Here is a 19,948-nt window from a genome sequence, read left to right on the forward strand (position 1 = left end):
ATGCGAGGAACATACTGTACCTTTTTTCTCTTTCTTCTCTTCCTCTTCTCCACCAGCTCCAAGCAGGGTAAAGATGATTCCGCTCTGAGAGTTCACTCCAACAGCCGAGACCATCATCCGACCCGAACCCTCCATCACATGAGTACCTGTGTTACCAGACAAACGTAGACAGTGTGAGTAATAATGCTATATTAACACGTACGCTAACAAGCAGCAACCAGATGCCATTAGTTTGCTCTTGTAATTATCAGAAGTTCAGCTCCTGATAATTAATGTCACTTTCACACCTACTAGTCCAGCTGACTGAAATTGTGTGAAATTAATATTTTAATTTTTTCACACTGGTCATTTGCTGCAGTTCAAATCCAAGTGTGATCGATCACTTGATCTATCTTCATCACAAACGTGTATGGAGATCACAACACGACTCCCCATATTTTTTATTATTATTATGTTGTTGCTATTATGCACAATAAAGCATCTGACCTCTTCTATGTTCCCATACCACTCATGGTGCACGTATTGTGAAATGAGGTCATCATCAGCTAAAACAAATGCAAAGGTTATTTTACTTCATTAACAACTGCGTTTACATTCACTGGACTCGTGCTACAGTTCCTGGGTAGCCGAACTCACACCACTTTCTACAGGAAGTCTCCGGTTCGATACCATGATGACCTTCCTGTTCTGGATGAGAGCATTACCAATTATACATTAGAACCATGGATTTTAGGGAACATTTGGACTAAACTGCTAGTGTGGAAGCCTCCTCTGAGGGTTTGCTACTTGGTTTGTTTTCAGTCTGCATACAATTCATTAACTAATCAGGAATCTGCTGATAGAGAAAAAAGCAAAAAAAATCTTTGCCAAGTGTGAGTAGAAATCATAAGATCACCTGAGCACTGAAAACACAGAGCTGGCACTCAAAGTGCAAGATAATTATATAAATATCTCATTTCAAAGATTTTGTGTACTGTATGCATCCTCTGTTTATTTTCGGTCCAAATGTCTAGAACACATGGCATTTCTGCAGTGCACAGCTCTGTGCTTTGGCTCAATTCATGCCTCCTGGCTCAGTTTAACAGCTGGTATCTACAGGAAAATGCTGCCCACAACCCAATATACATGGCTTGTTTTGCAGTTGGGTCCCTTCAGGGTTGAATCGCTTTCTTGTTGCATTCTCTTTAAGGTCAGACAATGAAGCTTGGGTGATCATTAGGGTTGAGGTCAGGGCTTTGTGTTTCCTGGTCTTCCATTCCAACCTTAAAAAACCTCTGTGCTTTGTGCACAGGGTCATTGTCATGCTGGAAAATGTTTGGGGCTCTATAGTTCCACTGAAGGCTAATGTTAATGCTGCAGAATACAATGAATCTCTCGAAAATTGTATGATTCAACCTTGAAGGAAACAGTTTGTAGATGAATCACATCTGGGGGAAAACATCAGGCTTGTGCTTACCTTTTGCCTATATAATCTATCAGTATTAAATTTTCATTCAAAATACATTACAAATATTATAATTGGCTAATCTTATCATGATTTACAATGATTCCTAATTTGAAAAATACTCCATGTTTATCTGCACTTGTTCTTGTTTTCACACAAGACTTCATCATAAGTCATTAAAGGTAACGCCAGCCCAAGGATAGTGTTGATTTTGTGTGACTATGATAATCATGTTGTGCATTTTAAATGTTTTATACAACTGATTTTGTAAAAACAGAATGTGATATTATATTATTAAGCGTACGCTATTCAGTAACATCAGGCACATGATATTAGACACAAGCTAATTAAAGAGTGAAACACATCATTAGTGCTTGTTCAGGTGTAAAGAAAAACTCTGAAAAGCTTGTGAGAGAGCAAGGTCAATATTATACCATATTTTGTTTTTTTGGACATTTCACTCATGCTTCTCACCAGAGAGGAGCATAGGATCTTTTTCAGCAGACTTCCGCACATGGTCTGATTCTCCCGTAAGAGAGCTCTCGTCAATTTTTAGATCGTTGCCTTGTATCAAGACTCCATCCGTGGGAAGTAGGTCACCTTGGAAAAGAAACATTAAGATCTGTGAGAATACAAATCCCTATGTCCTTTAAACACATTCATAATCCATTTGAAAACAATCTGTGAACCAACTTCAACATCATCCCAAGGGTACAAAATACAGGATAGATAAGTTCAATCATTATAGGGCAAATATATTTTCCAATACTGACTGTCCCTTAGTAAAGAAATGAACCTCAATCTTGTCAGCAGAATCTGTGACTATATTCAAAAAATGGTAAAAAACAAAAAAAAACAAAAAAAAAAACCCATCTCTTCTATGAACACTAAACTAACCTCGGACTTGTCCCCAACTCAAAGACAAACCTAAATAAAAAATCTGTACTTACACTAGATGTTATGTTTTTTAAAACTCAATTAAAAATCTGATATTTTAGTATTTGTATTGCACTTTGCAAGTATATCCTTTGGATAAATGCCAAATAAACAAGCAAACAAGCAAACAAACAAACAAACAAATAAATAAATGTAATTAAAATATAGGTATGTTATCCCAGGACTGGACAAACTGTGTCCTGAAAATGGGTTCAAACCTTGATTTAGTAGACTAACCTTAGTGTCTTAGACCAAATGAATATATACACTCCGTAGTTTCCATAGACTCCGTAAATACAAACAGATGATTTATTTTAAAGCTAGGCTTACTGAGTCTAGATAATGGCCTTTAGAATTAATAGACCAACCTCATCCCACATAAACATAAACTTCAATGGTATAAAATATAGCCAAAAAAAACTTGGGGTACAGGGTTCAGGATTAATGGTATAACTACTTAGTGATTAGTGTAAAGCATAGGCCTAATGACTTATTAGCTTGGTAAATGTAATAAAAGTAGTATGTCACAAAAACGGGCCTAACGCAATTTGGAAAAGGGTATAAACTCAGTGGCCCAACCATGTTACATGTTAGTACATTACTAATAAATCTTTAGTGTATATTTCAGGTCATTTCATTTAGTTTAATCCAAAAGCTTTATGATTGATACAGTCTGAGGTTTGGCTAAATGTGCATACATACATACCATATTTGACTTGTGCAATATCTCCCACCACAAGGTCTGCCACAGGAAGTTGGATGACTTGACCTCCCCGCACCACCTGGAACTTCTGCTCTTGCTCGATGCGGCTCTGCAAGCCACGGAACTGCTTCTCTTTACTCCAGTCATTGAAGGCAGTGACAAGCACCACACACACCACCGAAAGCAAAATGGCAGCTCCTTCGATCCAGCCGGCCTCTGACTCTCCTTCGTCTTCTGCTCCAGCATTTGCAGCACCACATGCTACAGAAATGTAAGAAGAAGCACAGTTTTACCCACACAAAAATTTAGGATCACACGTTTATTTATACACTCAATACCACTTACAAAAACACATGAATATCACCTCTATATATAATGTACATATCATACATGTTACTATAAATGTAATCAATTAGCAGTCTGACAGTCAGCACCAAGCGTGTAGACTGAAGGTGATGAGTGTTTCTGACATACTGTATGAGCACATGACTAGCATAATAAGCACAGAAAACACAGAAGGTATTTTCTATTATGTCAATCTCTGAGAATGTTCACAGGCATTTAGGTTAATATATAACTGTATGAAATACAAATAAATCATTCTACAAAATCTTTTGTAAAATCTATCCAGATGTCTATCCTATATATTTCTCATTCCACTTTTAATAACAATTAATTTATTTTATAGAATTCAGACATTTTAAAACTTTGTCCACTGTCATTGTTACAGAGTGTGTAGGTGTGACTAGAAGAGTGACTTCATTAGAAGAAGAAAAAAAGTGCCATATAATGATTAGTCCTCAATAATTAGTTAAAAGCTAATTCTTCTCTAGGTTCTCCTATATCACACAGGATACTACTGAAGAAACATTGCCTTGTCTCTTTCCAGTGTTCTGATGTTCAGCTATTAGTGAACCAGTGTAGCCTCAGACTCTTGTTCTTGGCTGACAGAAATGGAAGCAGATGTGGTTTTCTGCTGTTGTTGTGGATCCACCACCAGGTGTGACATATTTTGCGTTTTGAGATACTTTTCTGCTTAGCAGAAAGCATTCCTGTCAGCTGAAACCAGTCTCCTCAGACCTTTCATCAACAAGCTCGGCTGCCATTTTCAGTGTGTTTTACACCATTTAGTGTAATTTTTCATTCATTCATTTTCTACCGCTTATCCAAACTTCTCGGGTCACGGGGAGCCTGTGCCTATCTCAGGTGTCATTGGGCATCGAGGCAGGATACACCCTGGACAGAGTGCCAACCCATCACAGGGCACACACACACTCATTCACTCACACACTATGGACAATTTTCCAGAGATGCCAATCAACTTACCATGCCTTTGTACCGGGGGAGGAAACCGGAGTACCCCCGAGACACAGGGAGAATATGCAAACTCCACACACACAAGGTGGAGGTGGGAATCGAACCCCCAACCCTGGAGGTGTGAGGCGAATGTGCTAACCACTAAGCCACTGCGCCCCCCTCATTTAGTGTAATTTGTATGTGAAAATTCCAAGAAAACATATGTATGTATGTTTGTATGTGTGTCTAGGTGTATGCATGTATGTATGTATGTATGTATGTATGTATGTATGTATGTATGTATGTATGTATGTATGTGTGTCTAGGGATGTGTGTGTGTGTGTGTGTGTGTGTGTGTGTGTGTGTGTGTGTGTGTGTGTGTGTGTGTGTGTGTGTGTGTGTGTGTATGTGTGTGTGTATTTCCCTTCAGCATGGCAGTATCCAGACTGTTGAAGGTTTTTGTGTCTTTTTGTTTTCCTCTTTTTGTTTTCCTCTTAAATTGATAAAACTGCAAGCACACGATTCTTTTTCTATCACTGAAGACACAAATGTAATTACTTTCCATAAGAGCTGTACTCATGTTCAACACATGAATCAAAGAGTTGGCTTTATGTGGGTTGTAATGACATCTCATTGTGGAAAACCTACAGAAATGTAGAAAAACAAGCAAACAAGCTCCTCCAAATATCACATAGTTTGCTTTAACATGGATTTGTGATCATTTTCTGCAACCACAAATTTGCAAAATCCTAAAATGACTGTGTGATGCCTTGCTATAGCACTAACACCCACTGTCCAGACTTCAGCACCATGGACAGCACCAAAGCCAACCTGACAATTTCCTTTTTGTAGTTTTCTACAGCACAGACACATAAAACACAGAGTAATAAATTTGTGCTGCTTTCTCTGAATGACATGCCACTTAAAAAACAGCCATGACAAGTGCTTAAATTAGCCTTTGTGCTACAGTATATAAAAAACACTCTAAACATGTTGTTCTATTCAAAATGATTAGAACAACATGTTCTATTCATTTATTTTTAAAATACTTAACCTATCACAAGCACTATAAACAATACTGATTGATCTAGAGAAGCCCTTCCCATGCTCCACCTGATCTTTCTAATAGTATTAAGATCCAGGTGTGTGTACACATGGGAGCTATAGGGCTATGAAAATCAACAAATTTATAAACATTCATCTGAAGGACTTTTCTCAATAGTCCCACAGTCACAAAATTGATCAATAGCCCATCTGCACAATTTTAGGTGTTCCAGCTGCAGACATTAAGATATAAAAAAAAGCTGATAAGTTGAATCACATATGCTTGGTAAGAATGGGCATTAACTGGTAAGAATGGGCATTAAAGAGCGAATTGCAATTACTCCCTAAGACTGAAAGATATTAAAACAAGCTAAGTGTGATCTGTTATCTGTACAAGATATTTATTCACCCAGTAATTGCTTAATAAGACTCATGTTAAAAGAAATCTCAGCTATTGGTCAAAATTGATATGTGGTACTACTAAATATATTTCAAAATTATAGTGAAATGATCAAGAATTGTGATATTTTGCCATATTGCACAACTTCTATAGTACCTCTAATTATGCTGAAGGCTTCTGCCAATAGGTCAATATTTTGATAAAAATTTGCAACCAATATATATCGTGAAGCTTGTATACTAGTGACTGCTAGTGATTAGTGATTCATCACATTAAGAACTCTGACATTGAATTTGCACCCTTGGCAAACACATAGCTACAAACTGGGTCTCAGTCCTGGTTATTATCTGTTTTTAATATAAATGCAGACCACAGAAATACTAAGCGTGCTCAAGGTAATAATAACAGAACAACATGCGCTTTGTCTAATAGCACAGAATAATCTCCTCTGTGTTATGGCACATTCACCAGTGGTGGGATCATTGTCAAAGGTCATTTTAGTTAACTCAACAGCATTTATGCTCCCATCATCTTCCACTTCCGACTAGGATTCACTATTAAATCTTGACTGTTAGTTAACTACAGGTGTAAAAATGCTATTTGTTAGTTTAGGCATAGCAGTGTTTATGCGTTAGACCATTAAGTCTGGAAAAAAATTTTCCCCTCCATTTCCCTCCCTAATTTGGTCACCTGCCAATTCTCACTCAGCTGTCAGCTCTCACAACAGCTACCAATCAGAGAGGTGAGGAATAACATGCTTCCACTGAGACACATGAATCTTTTTGATCTGCTGCTTATGCAATGTCACAGTGCAGCATAACACTATAGAAGGATCTCTGGTATCTTTCGCATACATGACCTCACATATAGCTATGGTTGGTTAGTGTCAATTTGACTGAAAGGGAAAAGAGAATATGCCATCCCTCCATTTTATTGTCTCAGCTCTCAGCCTAGAAGAGCTGCGGCATCATCTGTGTTTGAACTTGTGATCTCTGGAGAGCAGATTAATGTTAGTATTATTTAGCAACCTCACCTGCTACTTATAAAATGACTGCAATGGTCTAATTATTAAAAAAAAATAATAATAATAATAAAAAGTTATTACTTTTTATATTTTATGTATGACTTTTAATAAACTGTTAATTCAAATTTCTTCCAGAAGAAAACAAATGAATTCTCCTTTTTTCACAAGGTCAAGCTTACAGTCACAGATGTACAAGGGTTCTAAATCTATTACTGTAGAAATCGGTAAAAAGGCACTGAAGTGTATTTTAAATGAAAGAGCAGAGGAATTAGTGTAATGATCCTAATACAAGTGTTAATGCTTCTGTCTTTAGCTGAAGACTTGAAAAAGTTTAAAAATGTGCTTTGAAGCTGTGTTATAGTATAGCTCAGCAAAAAAGTTTGAAGCATTTGCACTTTTTGGGAGCTGGTAGTGTCAGGATGGACATAATAATATGCAAAAGGCAGCCAGCTCCTGATTTGTTGAAATGTCTGCATTTTCGCAGAGAAGCAAAAAGTAAATATGATGGTACTAATTTGTTTTCTTGCACATTTGCTGCAAGTAGATTCCTTAATCTTATTAGTCATATATTTTATATCTGCATCACTGAGCTAAGCACTACAGGGGCTGATCGTGGACACACACACACACACACACACACACACACACATACGCACACACACAGAGAACTAAGCTTTATCTTGCTATAGAGACAACAGCCCTGGCTCTTGAAAACTGCACAGTCAAATCTGAATGTAAAATAAATGTATGCAAAATCCATCTATTCTATCAGTGGGATTTCTGTATAATCAAACATCCTGCTTTTTGAAGTGTGTGCACTTGTTCGGATAACTATAGAAAAGTTTTGTAGTTATATCATCAAAATCAATACCTGTATATTGAATACACATGTATAGCCTGTAGAGTAAGTAGAGTAGTAGAAGTATTAAGAAAAAAAAAGTTGAATGAATTCACTGAAGTCAACTGTGGAAACATCACACTAAAAATGAAGGCAATGGGATTTAATGTCAACATTTATGTAATTTGTAACTGTGAACTTATGACTCTGTGCCTGTCAGGCCTGTGTATTTTGTGCCACTTAGTCTCAGTACAAAAGGTGTTGCCATTTTTCCAGGTGCCAGTGAAGGAAGCATGGCCTCTGAGGTGTGTCCTGTGTGCCTGACAATCCCAGTAAAAGTGGTGTGGCCAGTGTGCCACTGTGTATGTCAGTTCCACGAAAGGGGTGTAGCCTCTGTGCCTGTCACTTGTACTGATTGAGATGAGTCACTTGTGCCCATCAGCCCCAGTAACGTAGGTGTGGCCTCTGTGCCTGTCAGCCCCTGTGAACAAGGCATAACCTCTGTGCTGTCCATTTGAAGTGAAAGAGGTGTGGCCTATGTACCTGTCAGTCTCAGTGAAGAAGTCTATTTCATTCTAAACAATATTAAGAGGTTTGGAAAATTCACATAAAAATGACTCACAAGTGCCATGCAACATTATAAATGGTCTTAAAAACTGAAAAATCGAAAATGTACAACATGGGCAATTAAATAAAGAAAGAGAGTAGGTTATACTGTGTAAAAGTGCCAGAATTACTTACAGGGTCATTTCTTACCCTGCCGTACTTGTGGCCAAAAACATTATGTGGAGTTGTGCAGCAGTAATTCTCACTGACACTTTTGTGATTATTACAAATGAAAGCAGACCAGCTAGAGTTTAAAATACTGTAAGAACTGAGAAATTCATCACGCCTCTGTATAGTTGCTCAGAGGGTTTATGAGCTAAAAGTGTGCTTTGTTTCAAATCCTGTAAAGTGAAAATGAACAGTACAATAAACTGAGCTTTATATGAGCCAGTTCAATGTTATGCACAGGAATAAACAATTTAAACATCATTATAAACAGATCTCGTCCTGAGGATCGCAAGTCACACTAAACCTGAACTATGTGTAATGTTACGCTCAGAAAGGTAGAAAGGTAAAGACAATTAAAAGTTCAATTTCCAATTTTCATCTTAAACTGCTAAATTCTAATGGATTCTGTCAGATGTATTGAGAAAGTGCTTCATTAATGATAAAAGTTTCCAGAGATGAGTTAAGAGCAGAATAATAACCAGCCAGTGAAAAAAGCACCAAGACTTTTATGAGATGACTATAAAAGAAGCACATCTGCCATCTATAAAGCAAAAAAAAAAAAAAAGGATTATGTATGCTTCAGTGCAAATAGGCAGAGTCTTTTGAATATTAATGGCTTCTTTTTTATTCTTTTTTTTTCCTTTCATTTTGTCCATTTATACTCTACATTTACGTAAGTTCTACAATATTACTCATCAGCAAAACTAAACTTTTAAGAAAAAAAAAGTCATTCCCAGCAGGCTTTGCTGCTACTACATGATGTCCTTCCCGTCTTGTTGTAATTGAATTACAGTTCATAAGATATTGTTGACTCAGCATTCATTTCACACTCTAACTTTAATGGCTAAGATGTACTTTATGGCTTTTGGGTCTAACGTAGGACCTTGGCATAAAGGTTATTTCTGGAGTGCACACATCATTAAGAGAGAGACACATCAGGGTGCAAAGTCATGCTAGTTAACAAGGGCTTCGGCGGAAATGTTTCGTCAAAGAAAATGCTCGTCGAGACTCGGTGCAGTGGCCACAGTACCTTTCTACAGTACACGTCTTCCACTGAGACACTATAAACGGGTTTATGGATGTGAAAGATGGGTCCATATGCTACAATATATTATTGTGTAACTTTTATAAGTACACTGGTGTTGAAATTGACTAATCAGCCATTTCTAATCAGTATAAATATATGAATTATTTTACCGCCAGACGCATGTCAGATATAAAAAGAGGCAGGAAAATTTGGGATTAAAGTGTGAGCTCTATAACTAAAGCTCTAAGTAGACTCTGTTATATGAACCATTAACCACCATGTGTCACATGACAAAGACATTCAATGCTAAACATGGAAACAACCAAGACAGGTAAAATTTCCATTTTTTTGGCCTCTAGTGAAAAGAGATTAATAGATAGATAGATAGATAGATAGATAGATAGATAGATAGATAGATAGACAGACAGACAGACAGACAGACAGACAGACAGACAGACAGACAGACAGACAGACAGACAGACAGATAGATAGATAGATAGATAGATAGATAGATAGATAGATAGATAGATAGATAGATAGATAGATGAAAGTGAGTGCATAGCATTAAAACAACATGATATTTACATCCACAGGATTATCAGTTATTTGGCGCCGATTTTACGATTCTGAAATGTCAAGTGCATTGCAGAGGAAATGAATGTCATCGATCAGAGATTATAATATTTACAATTGAGCACCATTTTGTAAAAGCTAGAAATAACAGTCTTTTGGAGAACTGGATTTGGCAAGACTTAAAACATCTTAAGATTATCTTGCACGACTGTCAAAGGGAGAACGCATGTTTCTAGAGTTTGCTGATAAGAGTTTGCCCCTAAAGAATTTTACAAGAGCACCTTCGAAATAAAGTTTTTAACAAATATATTACCAAAGAATTTGATTCTGATGACGTTTTATTTGATTTTCGAGTTCTATTTATTTGTGTGGGTGTGTTTGTTATTAGCAAGAATTCTTTCAGCAGTTAACTAGTAAACATTATCGAACGAATCTGTGCCATGTAGATTACATCTCGAAAATAGCATGTCCTCATTCAAATAAATATAAATACACATACTGGTTATTAACAAACTGATTAGCATTAGCATGGCCGTTATCTCTCTCTAGTCATTATGAATTACTCTGACTGGAAAATAAAAGTGAATGGAAAAGGAGCAAATCAAGGTATATATATAATAAGAATATTTTCTCTTCAGCTGGCCTTTCCATCAGCCTTTATGTTTTAAATGTTGTTGACGTCATTCAGTTCGCCAAATCAGGGTCGCCAAAATGGATCATCAAGCTGGATCATCCACTCTGATTTTGGCACAGATTTTACACCAGATGCTCTTCCTGACATAACCCTCCCATTTGAACCAGGCTTGGACTGGCACTGAGAGTTAACCCCTCATCGGGGTTAGTTCCAGGCATGGGACTGAATCCGGGCTGCGGTAGTGAGAGCACAGGTTCCTGCCGCTTGCCCACCGGGGACCCCGGCCTACATGTTTTAAATAATTTAAATGATCTAAATGATATAATGTTCAATAAATAGGAAAGCCTACTGTATGTCAGACATATCTACTGTCATCTGCCTCACCAGACACTGATTTATCAGGAACAATTTTATACCCCCGCTGGAGACCATTTAGCCAATAATACACTCAGTTAGTCATTCATTCTTTTCTATTTTATTCACCTGTCCATATGACAGAAAACCAAACCAGGAGACTTGCTTTACAATATCAAAAAATATTACTTAAATCATATCTAATCTATGTATTTTATCCATGCCTGAAATAACACGGACAATGTCTAAAAAAAAAAAAAAAAAAAAAGCCAAGAAAATGTAACACAGAATAGTCGCTAAACGGATATACAACTTTCACAGAAGATCTAATAGTGTCCCAAAATCTTTAACAAGATGCTGGTACTTACATTCGCTGCTCTGCCCGGGTGGCTGATAAAATGAAAGCCCCAAGCTGATCAAGGCTGCGATTTCGAGGATGATGAGCGTCACATCTTGTAGCGCTTCCCACACTAACTGTAAGAAAGTTTTTGGCTTCTTTGGAGGTATAATGTTTGAACCGAAGACTTCTCTCCTCTTTTCTAGGTCAGCTGGATCTCCTGTCAAACCTGGGAAGAAAAAAGCAAACATTAATACTTGTAACTCTAAACTGGAATAAATAATCTATATCCATCTGATCCTAATTCTGAAAGTACTGCACTGACTGTACAGAAAATCCACCAAGACAGAATATACTCTAATCCAAGCCTCTGTTACTGCACAACACCAGATCTAGCCTCATCTACTGTGTCAATAAAATATTAAATGAAACAAAAACAACAAAAAAAATTTTTAGCAGCTTCAAAAATGGCACAAAATCCTGTGCCTACATCAGAAAAAGTGAGCGATCTACAGTAGCTCTCTTGCTAACATTGGGCCTTTGTGTCATGTGCGGTCTGAAATTATCCTACTGACTCAGAAAACAGCTCGCTTTCACTTATGTAAAGCCCTTAGTGCATGTAAGTGCAACACATTTCTGATGGCAATTCCATTTTCACACAGAGACACCATTAATGTGCTAAAGATGTGACACACGAAGGAGATTATGTAAGTCTGAAAGATACTGCGGTATTTACAGCAAAGGTGATGTAAAGAACGATCACGTCTCACTTATTTCTAAAAACGTATAAACCACACATGTTGGTCCTATATGCTACAGGAAACTGAGGGGTTTTTTAATAGAAAAGTGGTAGCCTAGTGGTTAAGGTGGTGGTCTACCAATTGGAAGGTTGTGAGTTTGGTCCAGCAGGTGGCTACTGCTGGGCCCCTGAGCAAGACCCTTATTGCTCAGTTGTATAAAATGATATCTGCCCCACACTTGGGGTTGTTGGCTGGAATCCTGCCTCTGCTGTGTGTATTTGTGGAGTTCGCCTGTTCTTCTCCTGCCCTCTGGGGTTTCCTCTGCGTACTCCAGTTTCCTCCCCAGTCCGAGGACATGTTTTAAAGTGTCTGTAGTTTGTGAATGTGTGTGCGCGTGCAATTGTGCCCTGTGATAGACGGGCATCATGTCCAGGGTGTACCCTGCCTTGTGCCCCCTTCAGTCTCCTGGATAGGGCTCCAGGTTCCCTGTGACCCCGTAGGACGTGCACTATACTGTATGAACGGATGGATGGACGGATCGACAGATTAAAATTAATATATTAAATTAGAAAAAGCAGTCAGCCAACAATGCTTCCTTTTGGACTGAGGGAAGAAACCAGCAGAAATCTATGAAGCACAGAGAGGGCTGAGGTGGAAACTAAACCCCCAACCCCAGTGCTGGAAGGCAAACATGCTCACCACTGAGCCCTAAACATTAAGCAGAGCAGCATATTCTGGGTAGGTTTATGAAAAAAATGTCCTCAGACAATGTGAAACAACATACAATGTTCTGTTTGATCTCTATAGGTCAGGGACAAGGAAGGATTCTGGCGAGATGAAAACAAAAAGCTTTAATCACAGGAGAACCTTTCAGAAGTGACATAAAACCCACTCTCCACTCTTCACCAATCCTACTCAGGTGACTGATGTAAGACTTTTTTTAATGTAAAGACACAACAGTGATGAGTTTAGCAAATGCTAGAATACTGTAGTCAACTTCTTCCACATAACCAAAATATACCACTGTTTGTTTCCTCAGCTAAAGTCACTAATGTCCCATAACATACTGTACATGGTAAGATGTCGTTCAGGCATCTAACCTAACTTTCTCTGGAATAACTCACAATGGACTGTGTTATTTATTAGACAAAAACAATAAATCCCAGGGTGGCTTTATATGTTAAAACCCTGGTGTGGATTATTTTACTATACGTTCGTCATTCTGAACAGATATAACTCAAATACAATTCATAAACAAATAACACATGTGCTTTTAACCATTTATAGTTACATTTTGGATTGTGCAGCTTATCCTGTTATCTAGCAAACTTATTTGTTATCAAAGCAACAACTTTTTTTGAAACACCATATTTGAAATGCTACTTTAAATTCAGTAATCTTTTAATACTGAAAAAAAAAAAAAAACAGGATTCCACAATTCTGGAGATCTATAAAATGAACATAAAAATCTAACAATATTTAGTTGAGCTTCCGATTTTTATTTTTTTAAATTACTGCAGATTGTTTGCAGATTTGGGGCAAGACGTGCCAAAGTCACGTCATCGCAACTCGCTTTCTTATACTCAAGTGTGTTGAACACACGTACAGCTACGAAAGAAAGTAATTACACTACGTATGAGTCTTCTCTGGTAAAAGAAGAACCCTTTGCTTTCATTTTTGCTAAATCAAGTTTGTTGTTTGTTTATTGAAAAAAGTACAAATAAAACTACATTTGAAAATCAGCAATCAGCAGCAATCAGGACTGAAATAAGGAGATTAAAAAGGCATTCAGCTTTCAAAATAGAAAAAACAAACATCTTAGGAGCTCAGACACTGAATAAAAACTGCCTACTCAGGAACCCAAGCAGCCATTTCTGCCATGGAACCGGGAAGGTCACTTTAAAAAAATTACACAATCAATTGTTTAAGCGATTAGACGTTCATCTGACGAGCTCTTTGTCACAATTCTATAGGAATTTGTTTTGGGCTTCTGGGTAAATTCTCCAGCTGATCTCTACAGACTTGCTGACTCAATACATCATCTATGACAACACTGATTCAATCAGTCATTTACCGCACACTTGACGCTTCACTCAAGCTTATAAAGTCATACAAGAAGCCCTTAATATGGCAGGGATTTAAACAAGGGACGCCGCAAGCGAAATGTTAAATACAGGAATGAAACGGACCTCAGTGTTCAAACTCTAAACTGCAGGTGACTGTGAGTGACATTTAGCAGTAAAATCCCCCCCTTTGCTTGACATAAACAGGCTTATCAATATCATCACAACTGCAGAATCAAAAGGTTATGGGAGACTGCAAATGGCAGCCTGTAAACAAAGTGGCACAGAACGAGAAGCCTGTGGAAAAATTTAGGCAAAGCTGAAGTTAATGTGGTTTTAGTCTGCAATCTTTAACCACGCCGATGCATTCGAGTGCTGAACAAACAGCACTTTACTGGTGCTGAGTGACTAAAAAAAACCTTCATAGGCATATTATATAAGCGGCAGGCCCTTTCTAAGAGCGCTCACCACCTCACTATTAGTGTTTAACAGACATCTTGTGCAAAAGATGACATTTCAACAAGCAGATATACCTGGAATATAGTCACTTCTAGCTAGTGTTTTCTTTTCTAAGAATATATTGCAATGAACCAAATATAAAATTATTAAACTATTTTTTTTTTACTAAAGCTATAAATAGTTTTGCTCTATTACCAGATTTTCTCACGTTTAGTTTTAATTTTGAAAAAGAAACAATCAAAAATAAAATAATAAAAATAAAGATTGCAAAAAAATATCTATTAGTAGTTTTAATAATCTTATAGTTGCTGTATTGCAACCTTATAATAAGAGAATATGTGACTGTGTTTCTGATGCATGGGGCACACAAATTTAGAGTTTAGAATTTTTTGAAGTCATCATCTGATTGGTTGGATTCTACAGGATTTCCAGAAGACGTGTGTTGCATTTTTTAATGGCCCATCTGGAAACAAAGCTCCATTACCCTCATGAAACAAGCACGTTGTGTTTATAACTGTGACAATGAGCGTTTACGAGGATCGGCTTAACGCTGGATTTTCCAAATTATCTGAAGTTCACAGTACAGACTCATTAATTTGCACGACTTTCTTAAACGGACGATATACAGTTGTACGTCGGCCTGTTTTTGTCGGAACATGGACTGTACATTTTCACGCCCCTAAAGATAAAGCTGAACAAAACAAAATGTGATTGGTTGCTTTACATATAGTATCCATAGAAATATTAAGTTTCTCAACAAACTTTGATTTCATTGCTTATACAAAACATAATTTAAACACGTTTCTTAACGACTCAACTGAATGATGTAGAGTGAGTCATCTTGGCGCTGATGAAAACTACTCTACTGTATAGTATAAAATTTAGCCAATTAAAACTGTGAGGTAGAATAGTGCAGCGGTTAAGTGTCTGTTGATAAACATCAGTGTTGTAAGCTAAATTTTCACCTGAGGTGTGAGTCTAGTGTTTTATTCAGGGAGTTGAAAACACATGCTCAGATCATGTTGGATCTATGACAACAAACTGTCTTAATGTTACTCGATTAAATCACATAGAACCCACCTAGACATTTGAATTAAGTCATTTCACTGTTTCGGTCACTCCACTTGTGTGTTCAGTAAATAAAATAAAAAGAAATATTTAAATACAAATAAATAACTAAAAATTTTCTTTAAAAGAGACTTTCACACACCAAAAGTATACACTCCGTTTGGCTCATGTTTCTGATGAGCCTGTTGTGTAGTGATAACTGAGAGTTGATCGGGTTTTGAGCTTGACCTGTTTCCATATTTTGTGCTCTGTCTCTACCGGTTTTACTCTGTTCATTGATCACCTGATCTAAGCCTGCTTTTGACCTAGAAACTGTCCAGAAATTTGATTTCTGGATTTGTCTGTATTAAAATAAAACAACCTTTAAATACTAACAAATGGAAAAAAATCTTAATTTACAGTAATGCACAATGGAGAAAGATGGTCAGTGGACAATGGTCAGCACCTCTATAATCGAATTTAAAAGATGCCAACATTTTATATTTATATTCAAATTGATTTAATTAAATTTCATTTATATAGCACTTTTAATAACGAACATTGTATCAAAGCAGCTTTACAAGATTAATTTTCAAGAATTACAAGAATTTTCAAGATTAATATAAGACATTTAAATGTGTTAATATTTATCCCCAGTGAGAAAGTCTGAGGTGACTGTGGCAAAGAAAAACTCCCTTAGATGGAAGAGGAAGGAACCTTGAGAAGAACCAGACTCAAAAGGGAACCTCATCCTCATTTGGGTGACACTGAAGGGTGTTATTATAAACTGATGTATATATACTGGAGGTATATTACATCTCATTTCCCCTTATATGAAAATAAGCATGGCCATGATGCATCAGAGTCTTACAACTCTGAGGATAAACCAGGAAATCAGCAGATCTTAGCAACTGTGATGAGCATAAACCACAGCCTACAGAACGTGGCATGAAATACAAACACAGGAATCCCCACTAACGAAGCCTCAACCACGCATTACGGATGCTGTGTGGTTTTATTCGTCTCGCTTTCTGCAGAACACAAGTGCATTAGGAAAAGATTCCTTCCCACACACCACACTTTTCAAATCAGAGCTTTTTGTAACTCTTTTCATCCAAGCCAGACCTCTGCTAACGTTGGCAAGCTACAATTAAGTAAATCATTGAAGTCATGCTAGCACGGTGTCACTAAGGCGAGTCCTGCCTGAAAGGGCCTCATTAAACCAGTTTCAAAATGAAATGCCCACAGAAAGCACTGGAGAGAGAAATACAAAATAGGTATTTTAAGTGACAATGGCCAATTATACATTATTTTTCCTTGCTGATGAATAAGCAAGGAGGGTTGAGACATGCAAACTGAGAAAGAGTTGACTTGTGTCATCGATAAATTACTAGATATTCTAGAGAAAATATATGGAATACTGTATTCACTGTGATTTGTCCTTCGTAGTGGAATGCTAACATTACCCTGGATACTGTTGGGATAAACAACACAAAGACTTGCTGTCCTGGTCACAAGCCAGAGAGCATCATTAAACTGTCCTCATCTGAACTCTGTTATGTCTGCCATTACGTTGTGTGGGCTGCAATATCTGATGTACTGCTGTTGTATTGCTCTGGTTATTCAAACTTCACACATAGTTCTTACTAATTCAATGTAAAATCAATAAAGATTGGCCAGGTAGCATCTTTAGGTGCCGTAGCTGTATCTTCACATTAACCACCAGAATAGGGAAATTTGTGATATCAGTGATTGTCACTGTTGATTAGTGTCTTTTAGTGGCAGCATCATGCATTAGGGTTGCTTTTTCTTCAGCCAGAACTAGGGATTTTATCAAGATCGAGGAAATCATGAATGGCTTCCACTACTTTTCAATTCTACTGCAAAACCTTCAGGTCTCTGTATGTAAGCTGAAGATAAAATGTAAGCTGTCTTCTTTCCCACCTATCAATGACCCAAGGCAAACAATGTTCTGGACTGACCTACCCAGAGCCCCGACCTGAATCCAATCTGTATTCACAAATCTGAGGGGTGATACAGTATGAAGCAGGCTGTGGACAGGTGATGCCCATAAATTGCTTTTGCAAGGGAAATATTGCTATGTCAAGATGTGCCACAATGATAAACTTATACTCAGGTATTCAGGTTTTCAGGTATTCAGGTTACTGTAAGTGTTTTACTATTTCTCTCTAAGATGTTCTGATATACTGTATATAAACAAAGCAAGCCAGCTTTGAGGCAGTTTGATGGTCTTGGCTATGTTCTACTGAAATCCAGGGTCCCAGCATTCATGTGGACTTCAATTTGGCACATGAAATCTATCACATCCACATAGCTGACAGTTAAAGATCAAGTACACTCCTTTCTGGCAACAGTCTTTCCTAGTGGTCTCTCATTGATAAGGAAGAATTCGAGAAACATGACAAAGAGTTCAGAGTATTGACTTGACCTCCAAATTCCCCAAATATCAATCCAATTGAGAATCTTTGGGATGTTCTGGACAAACAAGTCTGATGAATGGAGAACATAAATCTGCTAACATCTTGGTGCCAGATATCACAGCACACCTTCAGCAATCTTGGAGTCCATGCCGTGATGCTCGAGGGCTGTTTAGGGAGGTGGTTTTGATGGTTATTGCTGATTAGTTTTTTTTAGCTTGCGACTAAGGTGGTTAAACGTGGAGGGTGCTAGCTGTTACAGTATAAATGTGGAGTTGAGATTATATAATTTAGATACACTTTAAAACTCGCTAGACGTAAAGACATAATTACCAAACTGACAAAATAAAAAATAAAAAATAACTGTACATTTGAATACTCTGTAAAAAAGTATTTCTTGTAACTTAAAAATTATTTTGAAAAATTAAGAACTTCACCTTTAATTGTCCATGAAGTCTCTTCTCACTCCTCTCACTCATTAATCCTATCAGACCGGTAATGCTGAATGAATGAGTGAAACACTGATGCGTTTCATCTATTTCAGTGATAAAGTTTAATGCAGTTTATTTCCTATAAAATGATCTACTTGGTAAACTAATAAGCTCAACTTTTTCTTGATAATCTTTCTATCACCCCACTGTGGAGCAATTTGTTCTGTTGCTCCTAGTTTGTTGTACTGATTGTTTTTTTTTCTATATCAAATTGTCACACGGTTATAGTTATAATGTTATAATGTGTTAAATGATGTTCATATCAAATAACCCAAGATTCACCACATAATTTGCTGAGGTTCCGAATCTGAGGCGATTAGTGCGAATAACTAATCCAAAATACAATAAAACCAAAAATTGCAAAAGCTTTCATTCGGGTGTTGAAGAAATCATTTCAGAAAATGCTCAGCGATAAAAGGTCTGTTTGCATCCTGTAATACATCTGGCTTCTATTACTTTTTGTTTCTATTCTTTGTAAATCCTCTTTGGACTTATAACCTGGCAACAATTTACCCTCTGCAGTAAACAGGATTCATTGGGCTGGGCTGTATTTTTGGTTGTATTAACATTCATGTTACTTTAAGCAACATTAAGCCAATTTTGGAACAAGGTCTTAAATGAAAGGGATTTTTTTGGGGACACATAATGGCCACAGCCACTGTGACCTTATCCTTAGCCAGGGAAAGCAAAGTATGCAATTTGGCAGAACACCATGTGCAACAACATTCCAAATGAATAGAAAGAAGAGTAATAAACAGTGTGTGTGTGTGTGTGTGTGTGTGTGTGTGTGTGTGTGTGTGTGTGTGTGTGTGTGTGTGTGTGTGTGTGTATTGGGGGATGTTAATGCGCTTAACAATATAATGATGCTGACAATCAAAAAACACTCAGTGACATCCTCTTCATCTGTCTTTGACCTTGGAATCTTCTGCACTGCGTCAGACTGCCAGGCCCGGAACATTGTGCATTATCTGATGATACTAAGGAGATCGTTTAAATCGGAAAAACTTCATACAACAGAAGATAAAATGTTGTTTGCTTCCATGGGAAATCGGCGTGAATTCGAGAGAGAAACAGATGTGTGTATTGAGGTTAGGAAGGGATAATTAATAGTGCACTAAAACATGTTTGCTTCAGTTGGGTGTGAGAGAGAGAGAGAGAGAGAGAGAGAGAGAGAGAGAGAGAGAGAGAGAGAGAGAGAGAGAGAGAGAGAGAGGAAGAGAGAGTTTTTTTTACACCATTCCAACAGTGAGGAAAGAATGCCCAGGTTGCAAATAGCACAGAGAGCTAAAAATAACCTCATTAAAGATTCCCTTTTAATTGCGCCTC

The 19,948-nt window shown here is 37.3% G+C and overlaps 1 protein-coding gene across 12 annotated transcripts in view; it reads right to left on the bottom strand.

The window, feature by feature from the left end:
• The window catches only part of atp2b2 (ATPase plasma membrane Ca2+ transporting 2), a 159,450-nt gene that overhangs the window by 40,218 nt on the left and 99,284 nt on the right, over nucleotides 1–19,948 (bottom strand). For all 12 annotated transcript variants that reach the window (XM_027165455.2, XM_027165456.2, XM_027165458.2 and 9 more), the window contains exons 3-6: nucleotides 11,416–11,613; nucleotides 3,087–3,344; nucleotides 1,919–2,044; nucleotides 21–146 (exon numbers count right to left, since the gene is read on the bottom strand). In XM_027165455.2, coding sequence (XP_027021256.1) covers nucleotides 21–146; nucleotides 1,919–2,044; nucleotides 3,087–3,344; nucleotides 11,416–11,613 — 708 coding nt within the window. The remainder of the gene's footprint in view (nucleotides 1–20; nucleotides 147–1,918; nucleotides 2,045–3,086; nucleotides 3,345–11,415; nucleotides 11,614–19,948) is intronic.

This window comes from Tachysurus fulvidraco, chromosome 2 (genome assembly GCF_022655615.1).
Source record: "Tachysurus fulvidraco isolate hzauxx_2018 chromosome 2, HZAU_PFXX_2.0, whole genome shotgun sequence".
NCBI lineage: Eukaryota > Metazoa > Chordata > Actinopteri > Siluriformes > Bagridae > Tachysurus > Tachysurus fulvidraco.